The 18,373-nt window shown below is 44.4% G+C and overlaps 1 protein-coding gene across 1 annotated transcript in view; it reads left to right on the top strand.

Moving 5' to 3' along the window:
* RASGRF1 (Ras protein specific guanine nucleotide releasing factor 1) overlaps positions 1 to 1,864 on the top strand; it is a 101,383-nt gene extending 99,519 nt beyond the window's left edge. The window contains exon 27 of the mRNA XM_061159618.1: positions 1,400 to 1,864. Within this exon, the coding sequence (XP_061015601.1) occupies positions 1,400 to 1,492 (93 nt within the window). The 3' untranslated portion in view covers positions 1,493 to 1,864. The remainder of the gene's footprint in view (positions 1 to 1,399) is intronic.
* The last annotated feature ends 16,509 nt before the right edge of the window (positions 1,865 to 18,373 follow it).

The following is an 18,373-nucleotide window of genomic DNA, read 5'->3' as shown; positions in this document are numbered from 1 at the left end:
GCCTTGGAGAGATTCTTCATGAAGGGTGGGGTCTACCTGTGAGATGTGGGCTCTGATCTCTCATTGTACATTTAACATGCAGGAGTCCAGCAAAGCACTCAGGAGCTGGGTGAAGTGGGGTACATGGAGTAAGGAGAATAGTTTAATCCATGTGGTGACTCTTTCTGATTTTCCACTCTAAGATTTTGCCCTGGAGTGAGCCTCGTGAGGAAAAGAACAGGGAGCCTCCTTTCTCACACAGCCTCAGCTTCCACAGTCGGCTCCTGGGGGATTCTCTCTCATGCTCCGTAATCCTGATGTTTAAGAACATTTTTCCAACATATGGAAATGCTGAAAGAACTGTCTCTGGAGTTGGAAATGATAACCCACTCCAGCATTCTTGCCTACAGAATCCCATGGACAGAGGAGCCTGGCGGACTACAGTCCATAGGGTCACAAAGAGTCAGACACAGCTGAAGCAACTGAGCACACATGCACGAAAGAACTCTGAACACCTGTACATCCACGGCCTACATGCTACAATCAACATTTTAGATATGTAGATACAGATGTGAATGTGAATGTGAAAGCTGTTCATTCATGTCCAACTCTTTGCGACCCCATGGACTATACAGTCCATGGAATTCTCCAGGCCAGAATACTGGAGTGGGTAGCGGTTCCCTTCTTCAGGGGATCTTTGCAGGTCTCCCACATTGCAGGCGGATTCTTTACCAGCTAAGCCACCAGGGAAGCCCATAGATAGAGATTATTATATTTTGAAATATCTATTTATTTGGCTGCACTGGGTCTTTGTTGCACCATGAAGGATCTTTAGCAGCAGCACTTGGACTCTTAGTTGCAGCAGGTAGGGATCTAGTTCCCCAACTGAGATGGAACCCCGGCCCCTTGCATTGGGGGTGTGAAGTCTTAGCCACTGGACCACCAGGCAAGTCCCATAGATATAGACAATTTTTTGATATGAGCCTAAAATATGTCTTCTAACACTCAATCACATGAATGGTGGTCAAGAGTAATTTTGACTATATGTGATTTTCTATTACTATGAAGACAAAAAATTAAGACAATACTAAAAAATAGTATTAAGACACAACAGAGACTTCAATGGTGGTCCAGTGGTTAAGAGTCTGCCTTCCAATGAAGGGGACACAGGTTCAATCCTGGTTGACGAATTAAGATCCCACATGCCTTGCAGTGCAGCCAAAAAAACAATAACAATAAAGAAGCAAAATCATAAACATTAAAAACACGCATTGTTTTTAATGCATTTTTGCCTCATGTGCAAGCCTGATGCCCCTCTCTCCTTGACGCTGCCTGATTCCTGGGAGACACTCAGTGACCACCTAGTATATTATGGAGATTGCATCACGTTGCATTCCTTCTTCTCTTTTCCTTTCCTCAGGTAACCCAGTATTTACTGGACCAATCTTTTGTAATGGATGAAGAAAGCCTCTACGAGTCTTCTCTCCGAATAGAACCAAAACTCCCCACCTGAAGCCAGTACACAGCCCAGATCCAGCCGCTCCCATGGACACGTGCTATATGATACTGTACATAGTCGTTTGGTTTCTCTGGGTTTTCTTCTTTAGTATGTGCTTCTCCAAGAAACAAATCCGTTCTTGTTCTTAGATTCCCATAGAATCAGAATATGAATTTCTGCACCGTTTAAGACTTGGTCTGCCCGCCCCACCCCTCGTCTCCTGCAGTGCCTGGTTCTTTTCATCAACCGTCCTTTCAGTCTGTCCTTCCCGGCCTCTTACTCTTCTCCGAAGGGAAAACAGACCCCGCACATACACGACTCTTAGGCACCTGTCCTGCTTCTGTCTGTCGCCAGCCCAGGCCCCTGGGCTGAGTTGGCCAGGCAACATCCTCCGGCATGTTCCATGTAGTTGTGATAACTGGGTGGGGGGTGGGGGGAGGCGGGAGGGGGAACCATACCCCGGAGTCTGGTCATTGACAAATCTTCCTGCTGACGGTGACGCCGATTTCCAGAGCAGCTTTTCCAGCCCAAATCGCAGGTCTCCAAACTCCGCACCTCCCAGTGACCCAGAGGGAAGAGGGTCCTGTCCGCTGAGAACCACGCCCCACAACAGCCCCCAAGGCCACCGCCTCGTTCAGGCGCCATGCCGCTCCTGGTTCTGGAAATAGCACCCGGAGGCATGACCATCAGTCTCCGTAACCCTGGACAAGGCCCCAGAACTTCCCGAGGAAAACAGAATCACAACACCAAGTCGTGTCGACTTTGCCGAAGGCGGCCAGCATCCTCTGCAAGTCGGGAACATGTGAAAAATGTCACTTTTCCTCTTTGAGCCGCCTAATGGTCACGACAAAGCTTACGTTGAGATGCTCCCAGTCTGTATGCCTTGTGAAAAATAGTACCACACTGTAGATTTAGAAACTCAATAACCAAGTGTTTTTATTGCATATACTGTAGTCCTGTCTAAATGCCTTCTAGCAGGAATATAGTACCGTAGTGCTTATTCTGTGAATACTACCATCTATTTTTTACATTGTACAGTATAGAAAACACAGGTCAACTCTGAAGTGGCAGGCATGCTCCACTCCGACAAACAGACAACTTTTGCTGTAAGCAATACCTAGTGGTATGAGAATTCTATTTCAAGTCCTATAATATTTCAACTTACAGCTTGTTTGGAAAACAATTTCCATTTTTGTAAAAATATATGTTTCCTGATTACCTCTTGCTAATAAATCTATTCTATCTCAGGGTGAACGGTGGAATTTTGATGGGTTTCATTTATTCACTCGAGGAATGTTTGATGAACACTTGGTCCTTCTCAGCCTCTGGACTCAGACCAGAGGTCTGGAGTCGTCAGGGCACCCATTCCTGCTCTTTGGGGGAACTCATAGTCTGATGTCAAAGAGCATGAATTTGAGCAAACTCTGGGGGATAATGGAAGACAAGGGAAGCCTGGTGTGCTACAATCCATGGGGTTGCAAGGAGTCAAACAAAACTAAGCAACTGAACAACAACAACATAGGCTGATGAGGGAGACTGTTGCAGTTTTCTATTGTAGCAGGAAGAAATAGCTCCAAAACTTAATGGCTGAAAACAGTTTTGCACAGTTCTGTGGGTTGTCTGGGTCCAACTGGTGGTCCTTGCTTGGGGTCCCTTGTGAGGTGAGGATCTTGGTTCTCTGACCAGGGATGGAACCTGCACCCCCTGCATCGGCTGCTGGGGAAGGAGTGTCTGGAGAGGTGGGTTGTAGTTGTCTCAGGAGTATGGCCATACCAATGGTGGGTGGTGACACACCCACCAGCCCCCCAAGAATTTATATCTAACCTCTGGGCATGCATACCTCAGTAACTATAAGCCTGCCCTGATCCTGACCTCCTAGAGCTCATGGCCTGGTTGAAGAGAAGAAACACAAAGCAAATAACCTTCATGTTCCTAACTGCAGCTCACATCTCCTCCAGGCTCCTCAAAACAAACTACCTAGAGGGCTTCCCAGGTGGCTCAGTGGTGAAGAATTTGCCTGCCAATGCAGGAGATGCAGGTTCTATCCCTGATCTGGGAAGACCCCACATGCCATGGGGTAACTAAGCCCGTGCACCACAACTACCTGTGCTGTAAAGACTGGTAGCTGCAACTCCTGAAGCCCATGCTCCCTAGAGCCTGTGCTCTGCAACAAGAGAAGCCACAGCAATGAGAAGCCAAATATTATCCATCACAGCTGGAGCTCGAAGCAACAAAGACTCAGTGCAGCCAAATAATAAACAAACTACATAGAAACTGCCACCACCGGGTGCCCGAAGGGCCCCTCACTCTACTGGACCAACCTGACCTCATCAACTCCCCCACTGCCCCAGGTCTCCTTAGCACCCCTCCCTGTGGTACGAGCTAGAAACCCAGAGGTCATCCTGACTCTAAGGGGTCACCTGATCCGGGCACTGTTAACCCCTAACTACCTCTCCACACTGGCCACAGCTCTTCGTCACCTCTACCACTACCTTGGATGAGCAGTTCCTGGTTTTTTTTAATCTAAGAGACCCCTCTATACTCGCAAAAACTATCAAGGATCCCTCCCAGAAAAAGACCATATAAGTGGGTTACATCAGTAGGTATAATTGTATTACTGGTTATTTTATTTTAAAAACTTCAGGAAATTTTTAAATAATTATTAATTCATTTAAAAATAGCAGTAACACCAGCAATCCCACTTGTGGGTATTTGCCCAAAAGAATTGAAAACAAGGTCTCAAAGACATAATGGTACACTCATTTTCATAGTAACTTATTCACAATAACCAAAAGGTATAATCAATCCAAGTGTCCATCAACAGATGAATAAACAATCAGTGGTAGACAAACAACAGAATGGGATTCAACCTTTCAAAAGAAAGAAATTCTAGGACTTCCCTGGTGGTCCAGTGGTTAAGACTCTGAGCTTGCAATGCAGGGGGCTCAGTTAGTTCAATCCCTGGTTGGGGAACTAAGATCCCACATGCTGCACCATATGCCCTCCCAAAAATGAAATTAAAAATGAATAAAAGGACACAAACTATTGTTGTAGAATCTGAAGTCACAAAACACACCTCAGAGGACACTCAAGACAACGGAGAACAGTTTATCACGCCAGCGGGTCTAAGGGGAATCGCTTCCCAACAAGGTCTATGCTGATTTCGGAGGACTCAGGTTTATACCCTCCACTACATGACTGGTTACACGTTAGTAATTAGTTTTACAACATGCAGGCGTGGAAGAATTAACAATTACAACATGCAGGTGCAGACGCTATCATTAATCTCAGACAACCTGACCCTTACTTCCAATCGTTGTTTGCCACCTGTGAGAAGGGGGTTTCCTGGTTTTTCTTTAACGATGGCTAACAAGGTCCGTCTAGTCAAGGCTATGGTTTTTCCAGTGGTCATGTATGGATGTGAGAGTTGGACTGTGAAGAAAGCTGAGCACCGAAGAATTGATGCTTTTGAACTATGGTGTTGGAAAAGACTCTCGAGAGTCCCTTGGACTGCAAGGAGATCCAACCAGTCCATCCTAAAGATCAGTCCTGGGTGTTCATTGGAGGGACTGATGCTGAAGCTGAAGCTCCAATACTTTGGCCACCTCATACGAGGAGTTAACTCATTGGAAAAGACCCAGATGCTGGGAGGGATTGGGGGCAGGAGGAGAAGGGGACAACAGAAGATGAGATGGCTGGATGGCATCACCGACTCGATGGACATGAGTTTGAGTAAACTCCAGGAGTTGGTGATGGACAGGGAGGCCTGGCGTGCTGCAATTCATGGGGTCGCAAAGAGTCGGACACGACTGAGCGACTGAAATGAAGTGAACTGAACTGAACAGGGTTCAGGCCCAGTTCACATCCTGTCTTAAGTCTTCAAGATGGAATCCCTCTTGCCCTCCTCCCAGCGACCCCAACACTACCACTTGGATAAAGCTTGAAGATGTTATGCTAAGTGAAATAAACCAATCACAAAAAGGTAAACACTGTACAATTCCACTTATATGAGGTCCCTAGAGCAGTCAAATTCATAGAGGCAGAAAATAGAATGGTGGTTACTAGCATTTGTTGTTGTTGACATTTTTAAAATTTAAAAAAAGACATTCACTAACTGATAGCTCTCTTCCAGTATTTTTTAACCATTCAGATGTATTTCGTGGGAATATTTATTCACATAATTTTCCTTAATACATTTCTTTCTACACAAGAGTGAATTTAAAAGTCTCTGTAACATTTTCAATTACAGCAATAACACTTTAATAAATTATAAATTAACAGAATCTTCATGTTTGCTTTAAAAAAATCATTTATCAAATGTTAAATTGCACAAAGGCAAAAACATGGCTCATTCATCCACTTCTGCTCAGCACCAAGCCTGGCATGTTGTGACATTCTGCACAGAATGTTTGTTGAATGAATGAACCACATCACTCTTCAGATTGTGAACCCTGAGCCAGCAACACTAACATTGCCTGGGAATCTGGTAGAAAAGCAGGATTGCCCCACCTCAGACTTCTTGAACCTGAATCTGAACAAGCTCTCTAAGTGATGTGTGAGCACATGACCATTTTAGAAGCCCTGGATTTGACCAAGTCATTCCAGTCCCTGAATATGTCGGTACACTACTTCTCCAATTGCACCACCCTCTATGCCAGTTAGACCAAACTACTGACTGCTCTCATAATCAATTTTTTATTTTTATGTCAGTCAATTCCACTGTTCTTCAAATCTCCTTCTCAGAAGACTTCACCAATTTTCTCCAATCAGGGCCTTCATCTGTACCCATCTCAGGTTGATCTCTGCCTCACGTCAAGGACCTGTGTCATTTCCCTCCTGTGAGATTCCACAAGGACTAGGTGGTCTGACTCAGCCCGTGTCTCCTGCGGCTCCCAGTACCACACCTAGCCCATGAGAGATGCTCTTGTCAGGTCTGATTCAGAGTGGGGCTGCCAGGAAAAAGAAGTGAGAGGAAAAATAAAGTAAACTTCATCAAAATTAAAAACTGTTGCACATCGAAGAACATTCTCAAGAAAGTTAAAAGACCACCTACAGAATGAAAGAGAATCTTTCTGCAAATCATATATTGGATAAGAGTTTAGTATCCAGAATATATAAAGAACTCTAACAACTCAAAAGCAAAAAGACAACAAACCAATTTAAAAAATGGTCAAAGATGGGACTTCCCTGAGGTCCAGTGACTAAGACTTCTAATGCAGGCGGCCCAGGTTTAATCCCTGGTCAGGACACTAGATCCCACATGCTGTAACTAAGACCTGGCCCAACAAAATAGATAAATAAATAGGTGCGGGGGGTTGTTTTTTGCTTTGAATGGACAAAGAACTTGCATAGACATTTCTCCAAAGAAGATATGCAAATGGCCTATAGGCACATGAAAAGATATTAAACAACATTGGTCATTCAGTTCAGTTCAGTTCAGTCGCTCAGTCGTGTTCAACTCTATGTGACCCCATGGACTGCAGTACACCAGGCTTCCCTGTCCATCACCTACTCCCAGAGTTTACTCAAATTCATGTTCATCGAGTAGATGATGCCGTCCAACCATCTCACCCTCTGTCATCCCCTTCTCCTGCCTTCAATCTTTCCCAGCATAGAGTCTTTTCCATTGAGTCAGTTTGCATCAGGTGACCAAAGTATTGGCGCTTCAGCATCAGTCCTTCCAATGGATACTCTACTCAGGACTGATTTCCTTTAGGATGGACTGGTTGGATCTAGTTGCAGTCCAAGGGACTCTCAAGAGTCTTCTCCAAAAACACAGTTCAAAAGCATCAATTCTTTAATGATCAGTTTCTTTATTGTCCAACTCTCACATCCATACATGACTACTGGAAAAACCATAGCTTTGACTAGATGGACCTTTGTTGGCAAAGTAATGTCTCTGCTTTTTAGTATGCTGTCTAGGTTAGTCATAGCTTTTCTTCCTGGGACCAAGAATCTTTTAATTTCATGGCTGCAATCACCATCTGCAGTGATTTTGGAGCCCAAAAAAATAAAGTCTGTCATTGTTTCCATTGTTTCCCTATCTATTTGCCATGAAGTGATGGGACCGGATGCCATGATCTTGGTTTTCTGAATGTTGAGTTTTAAGCCAACATTTTAACTCTCCTCTTTCACTTTCTTCAAGAGGCTCTTTAGCTCTTCTTCACTTTCTGCCATAAGGGTGGTGTCACCTGCATATCTGAGTTTACTGATGTTTCTCCCAGCAATCTTGATTCCAGCTTGTGCTTCAGCATTTCTCATGATGTACGCTGCATATAAGTTAAATAAACAGGGTGACAATATACAGCCTTGATGCACTCCTTTTCCGATTTAGAACCAGTCTGTTGTTTCATGTCCAGTTCTAACTGTTGCTTCTTGACCTGCACACAGATTTCTCAGGAGGCAGGTCAGGTGGTCTGGTATTCCCATCTCTTTAAGAATTTTCCACAGTTTGCTGTGATCCACACATTCAGAGTCAATAAAGCAGAAGGGGTAGTCAATAAAGCAGAAGTAGATGATTTTCTGGAACTCTCTTGCTTTTTCGATTATCCAGCAGATGTTGGCAATTTGATCTCTGGTTCCTCTGCCTTTTCTAAATCCAGCTTAAACATCTGGAAGTTCACGGTTCATGTACTGTTGAAACCTGGCTTGGAGGATTTTGAGCATTACTTTGCTAGCATGTAAAATGAGTGCAATTGTGTGGTAGTTTGAGCATTCTTTTGCATTGCCCTTCTTTGGGATTGGAATGAAAACTGACCTTTTCCAGTCCTGTGGCCACTGCTGAGTTTTCCAAATTTGCTGGCATATTGAGTGCAGCACTTTAACAGCATCATCTTTTAGGATTTGAAGTAGCTCAACTGGAATTCCATCACCTCCACTAGTTTTGTTCGTAGTGATGCTTTCTAAAGCCCACTTGACTTCGCATTCCAGGATGTCTGGCTCTAGGTGAGTGATCACACCATCGTGATTATCTGGGTCATGAAGATCTTTTTTGTATAGTTCTTCTGTGTATTCTTGCCACCTCTTCTTAATATCTTCTGTTTCTGTTAGATCCATACTGTCCTTTATTGTGCCCATCTTTGCATGAAATTGTCCCTTGATATCTCTAATTTTCTTGACGAGATCTCTAGTCTTTCCCATTCTGTTGTTTTCCTCTGTTCCTTTGCATTGATCATTTAGGAAGGCTTTCTTATCTCTCCTTGCTATTCTTTGAAACTCTGCATTCAAATGAGTATATGGATGCAATCTCAAAAACAACAGAATGGTCTCTGTTTGTTTTCAAGGCAAACCATTCGATATCACAGTAATCCAAGTCTATGCTCTGACCAGTAATGCTGAAGAAGCTGAAGTTGAACAGTTATACGAAGACCTACAAGACCTTCTAGAACTAACAACCAAAAAATATGTCCTTTTCACCATGGGGGACTGAAATGCAAAAGTAGGAAGTCAAGAGATACCTGAAGTAACAAGCAATTTGGCCTTGGAGTACAAATTGAATTAGGGCAAAGGCTAGCAGAGTTTTGCCAAGAGAATGCACTGGTCATAGCAAACACCCTCTTCCAACAACACAAGAGAAGACTCTACACATGGACATCACCAGATGGTCAATACCGAAATCAGATTGGTTATATTCTTTGCACTCAAAGATGGAGAAGCTCTATACAGTCAGCAAAAACAAGACCGGGAGCTGACTGTGGCTCAGATCATGAACTCCTTATTGCCAAATTCAGATTTAAATTGAAAAAAGTAGGAAAATCCACTAGACCATTCAGGTATGACCTAAATCAAATCCCTTATGATTATACAGTGGAAGTGACAAATAGATTCAGGGGATTAGATCTGATACACAGAGTACCTGAAGAACTATGGATGGAGGTTCATGACATTGTATAGAAGGCAGTTATCAAAAGCATCGCCAAGAAAAAGAAATGCAAAAAGGCAAAACGGTTGTCTGAGGAGGCCTTACAAATAGCTGAGAAAAGAAGCAATGTGAAAGGCAAAGGAGAAAAGGAAAGATATACATTGGTCATTGAGTGAGTGAAGGAGTGAAAGTCGCTCAGTTGTGTCTGACTCTTTGCAACCCCATGGACTATATAGTCCATGCAATTCAGCAGGCCAGAATACTGGAGTGGGTAGCCTTTCCCTTCTCCAGGGGATATTCCCAACCCAGGGATCGAACCCAGGTCTCCCACATTGCAGGTGGATTCTTTACCAGCTGAGCCACAAGGGAAGCCCACATTGGTCATTAAAGAGATGCCAATCCAAACCACTATGAGATACTATTTGACACCCACTAAGGGGACGACAGAGGATGAGATGGCTGGATGGCATCACCAACTCGATGGGCATGAGTTTGAGTAAACTCCGGGAGTTGGTGATGGACAGGGAGGCCTGGTATGCTGCGAATCATGGGGTCACAAAGAGTCGGACACAACTGAGCGACTGAACTGAGCTGAACTGAAGATGGTGATGATAAAAGACAAAACAAAGACAAAACAGAAAGTAACAATTCTCTGAAAGAGAACTAGGAATCTTCATACATTGCTTGTGGGATGTAAAATGGTGCAGCCACTCAGTCACTGTGGAAGATAGTCTGGCATTTTTTCCTCAAAAAGTTAAACACAGAATCACAATATAATCCACTAATTCCACTCCTAGTGTATACCCAAGAGAAATTAAAACGTATGTTCACTCGGAAACTTGTACATGAATGTTTATAGCAGCATTATTCAAAATAGCCAAAAGGTAAAAAAACCCCAAATACCCATCAACAAATAAATGGATAAACAAAACATGGTACACATACCATGGAATATTATTCAGCTTTTAAAAGAAGCAAAATGGTGATACATTCCATAAGTTGGATGAACTTTGAAAACATTATGCTACATTATAGAATCCAGACACAAAAGATCACAAGGTGCATGATTTGTTTCATATAAAATGTTCAGAACAGGCAAATTCATAGAGACAGGAAGTGATTAATGGTTGCCAAGGGGATGGAGGGAGGGAGGGTGGTTACTTAAAGGACAAGGCTGTTCTTTAGCAGAGGGTTTTTTAAAAGTTTTGAAACTAGAGAGAGGTAGTGCTTGCACAATGCTGTGAAGGCACTAAATGCCGTTGAATTCTATACTTTAAAGTGGTTAATTCATGGGACTTCCCTGGCTATCCAGTGATTAAGACTCCATGCTTCCACTGCATGGAGCATGGGTTTGATCTGTGTTCATAAAACTACAATTCCCCCCCCCCAAAAAAAAAAACTACAAGCCCACATGCTATGCAGTGCAACCAAAAAAATAAAAATAAATAAAACAGTCAATTCACATTATGTGAAATTTACCTCAAAAAGAGAGAGGAAGAACTGACTGTAGTTATTGTTCAGTTTCTCAGTCGTGTCCGACTCTACAACTCCATGGACTACAGCACACCAGGCCTCCCTGTCCTTCACCATCTCCCAGAATTTGCCCAAGTTCAGTGCTCACTAAAAAGTACTCCTGATGTAAATTTTATCAGTTATTGTATCAGAAATTATATCAGTTAATGGGAGAACTCTGAATTGTATGCTTTAAAATGGTGAATTATATATACTACATAGATTTCACTTCATTTGAAAAAAAACAGTAAGAAATAAAACAGGGAAAGGGGCTGGTCAGAGAGAGCTTCTCACTTCTCCCAAGTGTCCCAAACTGGGCCTTGAAGGACTAGAAACCCCAAGTTTTCTGGCTGAGAGAAGAGGGGGGCCTGAGTGTCTCTGATGAGGGACAGCCTGAGTGATGGCTGAAGAGGTCTGGTGAGATGCTCAGAGAGAGGGCAGGGGGCGGGGGCGGGGGGCGCTGCCAGGGTCCCTGAGCAGCTGGCCGGGGAGTCATGCAGGGCCTGATGGTGAAGTGGCCCAGCCTGATTCTATTTTCAGTCCATCAGCCTCTTATCAGCACTTATCACGCATATGCCGTAACGTATGTTTACTGTGCAATTATTGCCCACACTCAGATCAAGTGACTCCCAGCCCAGGAGCAGTCAGGGTCCACTTCTCGTCGCTGGGAGGGGAAGTCAATCTTGCTCGCACAGGACAGGGTCCAGGCAAACCGGCTGCTCCTCTTTCAGATCTAGAGCCTCCCAGCGGCCCCTCCAAGCTTCGTGCCCACCCATAAACTCCCTACACCCATTCTTGTTACTCCCCAGGGGTCTCATGCAACAATCCTAAAGGAAATCAATCCTGAATATTCATTGTAAGGACTGATGATGAAGCTGAAGCTCCAGTATTTTGGCCTCCTGATGCAAAGAACCAATTCATTGGAAAAGACCCAATGCTGAGAAAGCATAAAGGCAGGAAGAGAAGGGGGCAACCGAGGATGAAATGGTTGGATGGCATTACCGACTCAATGGACATGAGTTTGAGCAAACTCCGGGAGATAGTGAAGGGCTGGGAAGCCTGGCATGCTGCAGTCCATGGGGTCACAGGGAGTCGGACACAACTGAGAGACAACAACAACGTCTCTCACGGCCACTGTAAGCCTCATCAGGAGAGGAGCATAGAACCTCCAAGCCTCTCTCAGCCAGGACCCGAAGCCCCTCAAATACCACCATTAATGCCACCAGCGTTTTATCATCTGACTCACAATAAATAACAATGACTACTGCTGCTACCACCTCTGTCCAGCCTGCAGCATTTCCGGCTCTGCTTCTGAGCATGAACTCCCGGGTGTTTTTAACCTCCATTTCACAGAAAAGGACAAGACACAGGAAACCTGATTTTCAAAATATTTAACTGCCATGAGTTATGGCATGAGTACTGACCACCAAGACTAACGGCCAAGAGGGTGCAAACTGGCTGAAAATCAACCAGTTCTGCAGGGCACCCTCCAAAGTCATACAGGCTAAAGCATCACATTGCAGATACAGATGATGAATTCAGGAGTTGAGGAAGAGAAAGTTCATGCAGAGGCGGGAGGAAGGGGTTGGAGGTTGGGCTGAGTCAGGACAAAGAGCTCAGCTATGGACTGGTGTGAGGAGTGCAGTGGAGCTGGACACTGCAAGCAGAATAGGGACATATCAAAGAAGGTCTTAAGGAAAAACAAAGGAGTGCAGACCATGACAATTTGACATGCTCTGGGCTCCAGCCCCCAAGTGCCAGGGGCAGGAGTGAAGCAAACTGAACAAGGGTAAGTGTCACCACACAGGAATGGCTTACAAAAAAGTCCAGAAACTGGTGCTCCCTCATAGGGCCAGGACAAGGGTGAAAGAAGTGAGACATACACCCCAGATGCAAAATTTAGGATGTGCATGCTCAGTCGTTAAGTCTTGTCCAATTCTTACAACCCCATGGACTGTAGCCTACCAGGCTCCTCTGTCTAGGGGATTCTCCAGGTAAGAATACTGGAGTGGGTAGCCATTTCCTCCTCCAAGGAATCTTTCTGACCCAAGGATTGAACTTGCATCTCCTGCATTGGCAGGCAGATTCTTTTCCACCGAACAAGCAGGGAAGCCCACAAATTTTAAGGGAATGTCAGAAAACTCAGTCATCAAGATACATAATATTTTAATACAATATTATAAAATAACAGAAATTAATGCAAAAATCTTTGATGAGTAACGTATCACATGTTAATAAAGAAAACAATGACAGGATCAAACCCTGTACTCATTCAGCATAGCCTTACTGTATTCTCCCAAATCCTCGCCATAATGACATATAGCTTCAGGACTTCTCTACCAGCCCTCACACTTTCTTGGATGTGAATGCAGCATCTTAGGACTTCACCAAGCCAGTGGTGGTTCCCGTGTTCCCTAACTTCTTAGAGGACAAACAATGCCTTCTCAAGCAGCTGGAGGACATTTTTCAGGCCCACTTCTCTGACTCAGGGCAAGGGAAATAACCAAGATGGTCAAACAGGATGTCTCCTTGTCAACAATGGAACTCGGAATATCTGTTTCTGTGAAAGTGAAAGTGCTCAGTCTTGTTCAGTCATGTCTGACTCTTTGTGACCCCATGGACTGTAGCTGGCCAGGCTCCTCTGTCCATGGGCTTCTCCAGAAAAGAATACTGGAATGGGTTGCCATGCCTTTCTCCTGAGATTGAACCCAGGTCTCCGCCATTGCAGGCAGATTCTTTCCCAGCCCAGGGATATATATATATTAGGTATATATATATATATATATATATATATATATATATATGTATACCTAATTCTCTTTGCTATACAGTAGAAACTAACAACATTGTAAAGCAACTATACTCCAATAAAGATTAATTTAAATAAATAAATAAAAATATAGAGGCAAACTATTATACATAGGATGGATAAATAACAAGGTCCTACTCTAGAGCACAGGGAATCATATTCAATACCCTGTGATAAGCCATAATGGAAAACAACATGAAAAATAATGTATATGTGTATAAGTGTGTGTAAGTGAATCACTGGGGCTTCCCTGATAGCTCAGTTAGTAAAGAATCCACCTGCAGTGCAGGAGACCCTGGTTCAATTCCTGAATTGGGAAGATCCACTCGAGAAGGGATAGGCTACCCACCCCAGTATTCTTGGGCTTCCCTTGTGGCTCAGCTGGTAAAGAATCTGCCTGCAATGCAGGAGACCTGGGTTTGATCCCTGGGTTGGGAATATCCCCTAGAGAAGGGAAAGGCTACCCACTCTAGTATTCTGGCCTGGAGAATTCCATGGACTGTACAGTCCATGGGGTTACAAAGAGTCAGACACGACTGAGTGACTTTCACTTTCATTAAGTGAATCACTTTGCTGTACAGCAGAAATTAACACCATATTGTAAATCAACTATCTACATTCAATAAAAATTAAAAAAAAAAAAAACAATGGAACTAGCAAGAGGTGCAAGTTCATATTACAATCCAATCGAAGTTGCTCTTTGATGCAGAATTATACACTTCCTGCATTCATTACCTTTTTCATTCTACAAATTCTCTGGTCACTCATCTCTATATCCACTGATCCATCCTTCCACTCTTACATCCATCTACCCACCCATCCATCTATCCATTCATCCACCCATCCATCCATTCATCCTTGTTTCTAACCAAGCATCCATTTAGTCATTCAACCATAAAGCCATTTACCCATATATCTATCCGTCTATCCTTTCATCCATTTATGCATCCCTATAGACCATCATTCACCCAAACCCCTTAATCAACCCTCTGCTTACCTACTATGCAAAATCAGCATGTGGGTGTGAAAAGAGCCCCATCACTTACCAGCACACCTACTTAACTCTTCAAATCTAATTTCTTCATCTAGAAAGTGGGTGTGTGTCTTCTCAAAGAACCTTCATAGTGTTGTTATGAGCATGAAAGAACAAGATCCATGTACATGGTAGTTATTATATTATTATGGCAATTATTATTATTGTAAGATGCTAAAGACAGAAAGAAATAAATCTGGTGAGGGGCCCAGTTTTCCAGCCAAGGTGTTCACTCTGACAAGTGATCTGGAAAACCAGTTAAAGCCATAAGTAACAGTTGCAGAAGGTATAAAATTCTGAGGGGATGAGAGGAGTGACCAGCAGATTTGGTTTAAAGAAAAAGGACAAATGAAGGTGGGCTGAGCAGTGATTCCTAGAACAGTAAGCAGGAGGCAACCTTTTTTTTTTTCTTTTGGCCCCACCATGAGACATGCGGGATCTTAATCCCCTGATTAGGGATTGAACCCATGTCCCCTGCCATGGCAGGCAGATTCTTTACCACTGAGCCACCTGGGAAGCCCCAGATGCCCACTTTGTGGAGAACCCTGGACTCAGTTGGCCAGGAGTTCAAACCCCAGCACTCTTAGGTATTAGCTGTGGGGCCATAGCTACTTAAGTGCCTCTGTCACCTCTTCTCTATCTTGGGAGGGGAAACAGAAAGAATTAAGAAAGTTTATTCACGTAGAGTACACACGCTGAGTCTAACACATCCCTAGAGGAGGTTGTTGAAAAAAATTTACGCGACATGAGAGTTGGAAGTTAAGTTTTATTTGGGTCAAAATGAGGACTGCAGCCTGAGAGAGCACCTCAGAGCTCCGAGAAACTGCTCCAAGGAGGCGGGGAGGGAGCCAGGTTATACAGAAGTTTTGCAACAAAGGGCAGATAATCAGAAGTCAAAAGGAAAGAAAAAATAGATATCCCAAGTTAAGGAATTAAGCGGTTTTCCATGTATGGGGAGATGCAAGAGTCTGGGCTCACTGAAATCATCCTTGATGTGCACCTCAGCTGTCTAGGGCCAGTATCCTGTGTTTGAACATCCTGTTTCTCAGGGCTGCAGTCTGATGGCTTTGTGATGGCACATGTTCTTTCCTTCCTGAGTTTCCCAAGGCTCACCAGCTTAAACCAGACTGTGATATCCTTTGTTTACTGATAAGGCAGGAAATATTTCATTTCTCAAGGTAATGACTCCTGGGTGTGGAGGATGAGACCTAATGTCCCCTCTCAGCCTGCCCAGACTCCAGAAATGCAGCAAGTTGGCACCAGAGCCTGAGACCACACACACCCAGCCCTCTGTCCCCAGAGGCACCAGTCAGCCTGGGCATGTCACCTGCTATACTAGTTTCCGGTTGCTGTGCACAAGATCACCACAAATGTAGGCACTTAAAACAATGCAAATTTATGACCTCACATGTAGAGAAGTCCACATTGTCAACTACAAATTGGCACTTGCCATCCACCTCTACAAGGATTAAATCATGTGTTTCTGCAGCTGCTGACCTTCCACACCTCCGGAAAGGCGTTCAGGGTGGAGAGCAGAAATGAGGCATGCTGTACTTGGGGGTGGAGGGTGGAAACTGGCAGGACAGGTCGTTAGATAGTTAAATATTTTCAGGAGCCATTTTGATAAGCTCAATTCTTGTGTCTCCTCATATTTAGAAAAGCAGTAAATTCCTTCATGGTGATATCTGCTCCCCATGACTAGCAGAAACCTTCTGCAAAAAAATATATGCTTGATTGCACATACTCCCCCTTCCCCAAAATCATGTCTATATTGACCTTCCCCCCGCTGTCTCTTTGGAGCAGTTTCTCAGAGCTATCTGAGGTGCTGACTCCCAGACCCCAATTAAGCTTAACTCACAATTCTCATATTGTGCTTTTTTTTTTTTTTTAAGTCAACCACGTGACTTTGGCCAGTTCCTCTCCAGGTCTCACACAGCTGAAAGCAACGGATCAGTGAGGCTGCCTTCTTTTCCAGTAGAAGTGGTGGAGATGAATCTGCTTCCAAGTTTATTCAGGTCATTGGCAGAATTCAGCTCCACATGAGTGCTGGACCAAGGTCTCCATTTCTTTACTGGTTGTGCTCTGGGGTCATTCTTAGCTCCTAGAGGCCAATCACCTTCATTGGCTCATGGCCCGCATCAAAGACAGCAATGGCAGGGACAGTCTTTCTTTCTTTCCTTTTTTTATAATTTAATTTAAATTTATTTGTTTTTAATGGGAGGATAATTGCTTTACAATATTGTGTTGGCTTCTGCCATACATCTACATGAATCAGTCATAGGTATGTGTATGTCCCCTCCATCTTGAACCTGTCTCCCACCTCCCACCCCTTCCCGCTCCTCTAGGTTGTCACTGCTGCTACTGCTAAGTCGCTTCAGTCGTGTCTGACTCTGTGCGACCCCACAGACGGCAGCCCACCAGGCTCCTCCGTCCCTGGGATTCTCCAGGCAAGAACACTGGAGTAGGTTGCCATTTCCTTCTCCACTAGGTTGTCACAGTAGAGTCTTTTTCATGGTTCGAAGTTCTCTGACCTCCCCCTGCCTCCTTCCTCTGACCCTTCTGCTTTCTTCTGCTGCTTGGAAGGACCCCCATGATTACATCAGGGCTCTTCAGCTAATCCAGGATAATCTTTCAAAGTCAGCTGATTGGAAGCCTTCATTCCACCTGCAAAGTCCCTTCCCAGCTCTGTGTAGATCATGTTTGATCAAATAACCAAGGCACGGAAACTAGAATTCTGCCTGCCACCCCTGGCTCAGGGCTCTGTTGCCAGCACCAGTCCTCAACCTCCCTCTGTAGGAGCACAGAGAACCAGGACTGTAGAGAAGCCCGCGCAGAGCTGATGCCCAGCTGGAGCCAGAGGAGCCGATGAACTCACCATGCAAGCGGGTGCAGGCAGCGAAGGGCAGAGACAGAACCCAAAACTGAGCCCACATCTGGGTGAATCACTATTACAGTGCCATGTTTGGGGCCAGTGTTTCACCTATAACTAAAGTGTACGGATGTGACAGTTGGTCCGTAAAAAGGCTGAGTGCTGAAGAATTGATGCTTTCGAACTGTGGTGCTAGAGAAGACTCTTGAGAATCCCTTGGACAGCAAGGAGATCAAACCAGTCAGTCCTAAAGGAAATCAACCCTGATATTCACTGGAAGGACTGATGCTGAAGCTGAAACTCCAATACTTTGGCCACCTGATGCGGAAGAGCCAACTCATTGGAAAAGATCCTGACATTGGGAAAGACTGAGGGCAGGAGGAAAGGGGGCGACAGAGGTTGAGATGGTTGGATGGCATCACCCACTCAACGGACAGGAGTTTGAGCAAACTCCAGCAGGAATGAAGGACAGGGAAGCCTGGTATGCTGCAGTCCATGGGATTGCAAAGAATTAGACATGACTTAGTGACTGAACACACACACAAAGTGTAAACCTGTATTTAACCACTGTGGAAGGCAGCACACCTACCCCCATTTCACAGATGAGGAATCTGAAACCCCATGTGACAGAACTACCAGTTTAGGTCATACAGTGAATGTGTGATAGGACTAGAACCAAACATTACTCTAAAACTGATCAGGCCAGTGCCGTTCGTGTTTCGGGCCTTCCCGAATGATCCACCAAGGAGGATCACTGGGGACCCAGCACAGGGAACAAGTTTGGGGTCTGAAGTCTAATATTAAGGCCCTCA

Source organism: Dama dama, chromosome 13, assembly GCF_033118175.1.
Source record: "Dama dama isolate Ldn47 chromosome 13, ASM3311817v1, whole genome shotgun sequence".
In the NCBI taxonomy this organism is placed as follows: Eukaryota; Metazoa; Chordata; class Mammalia; order Artiodactyla; family Cervidae; genus Dama; species Dama dama.
Note: the sequence above shows the minus strand (reverse complement) of the source record. Positions and strands in the feature narration are given on the sequence as shown.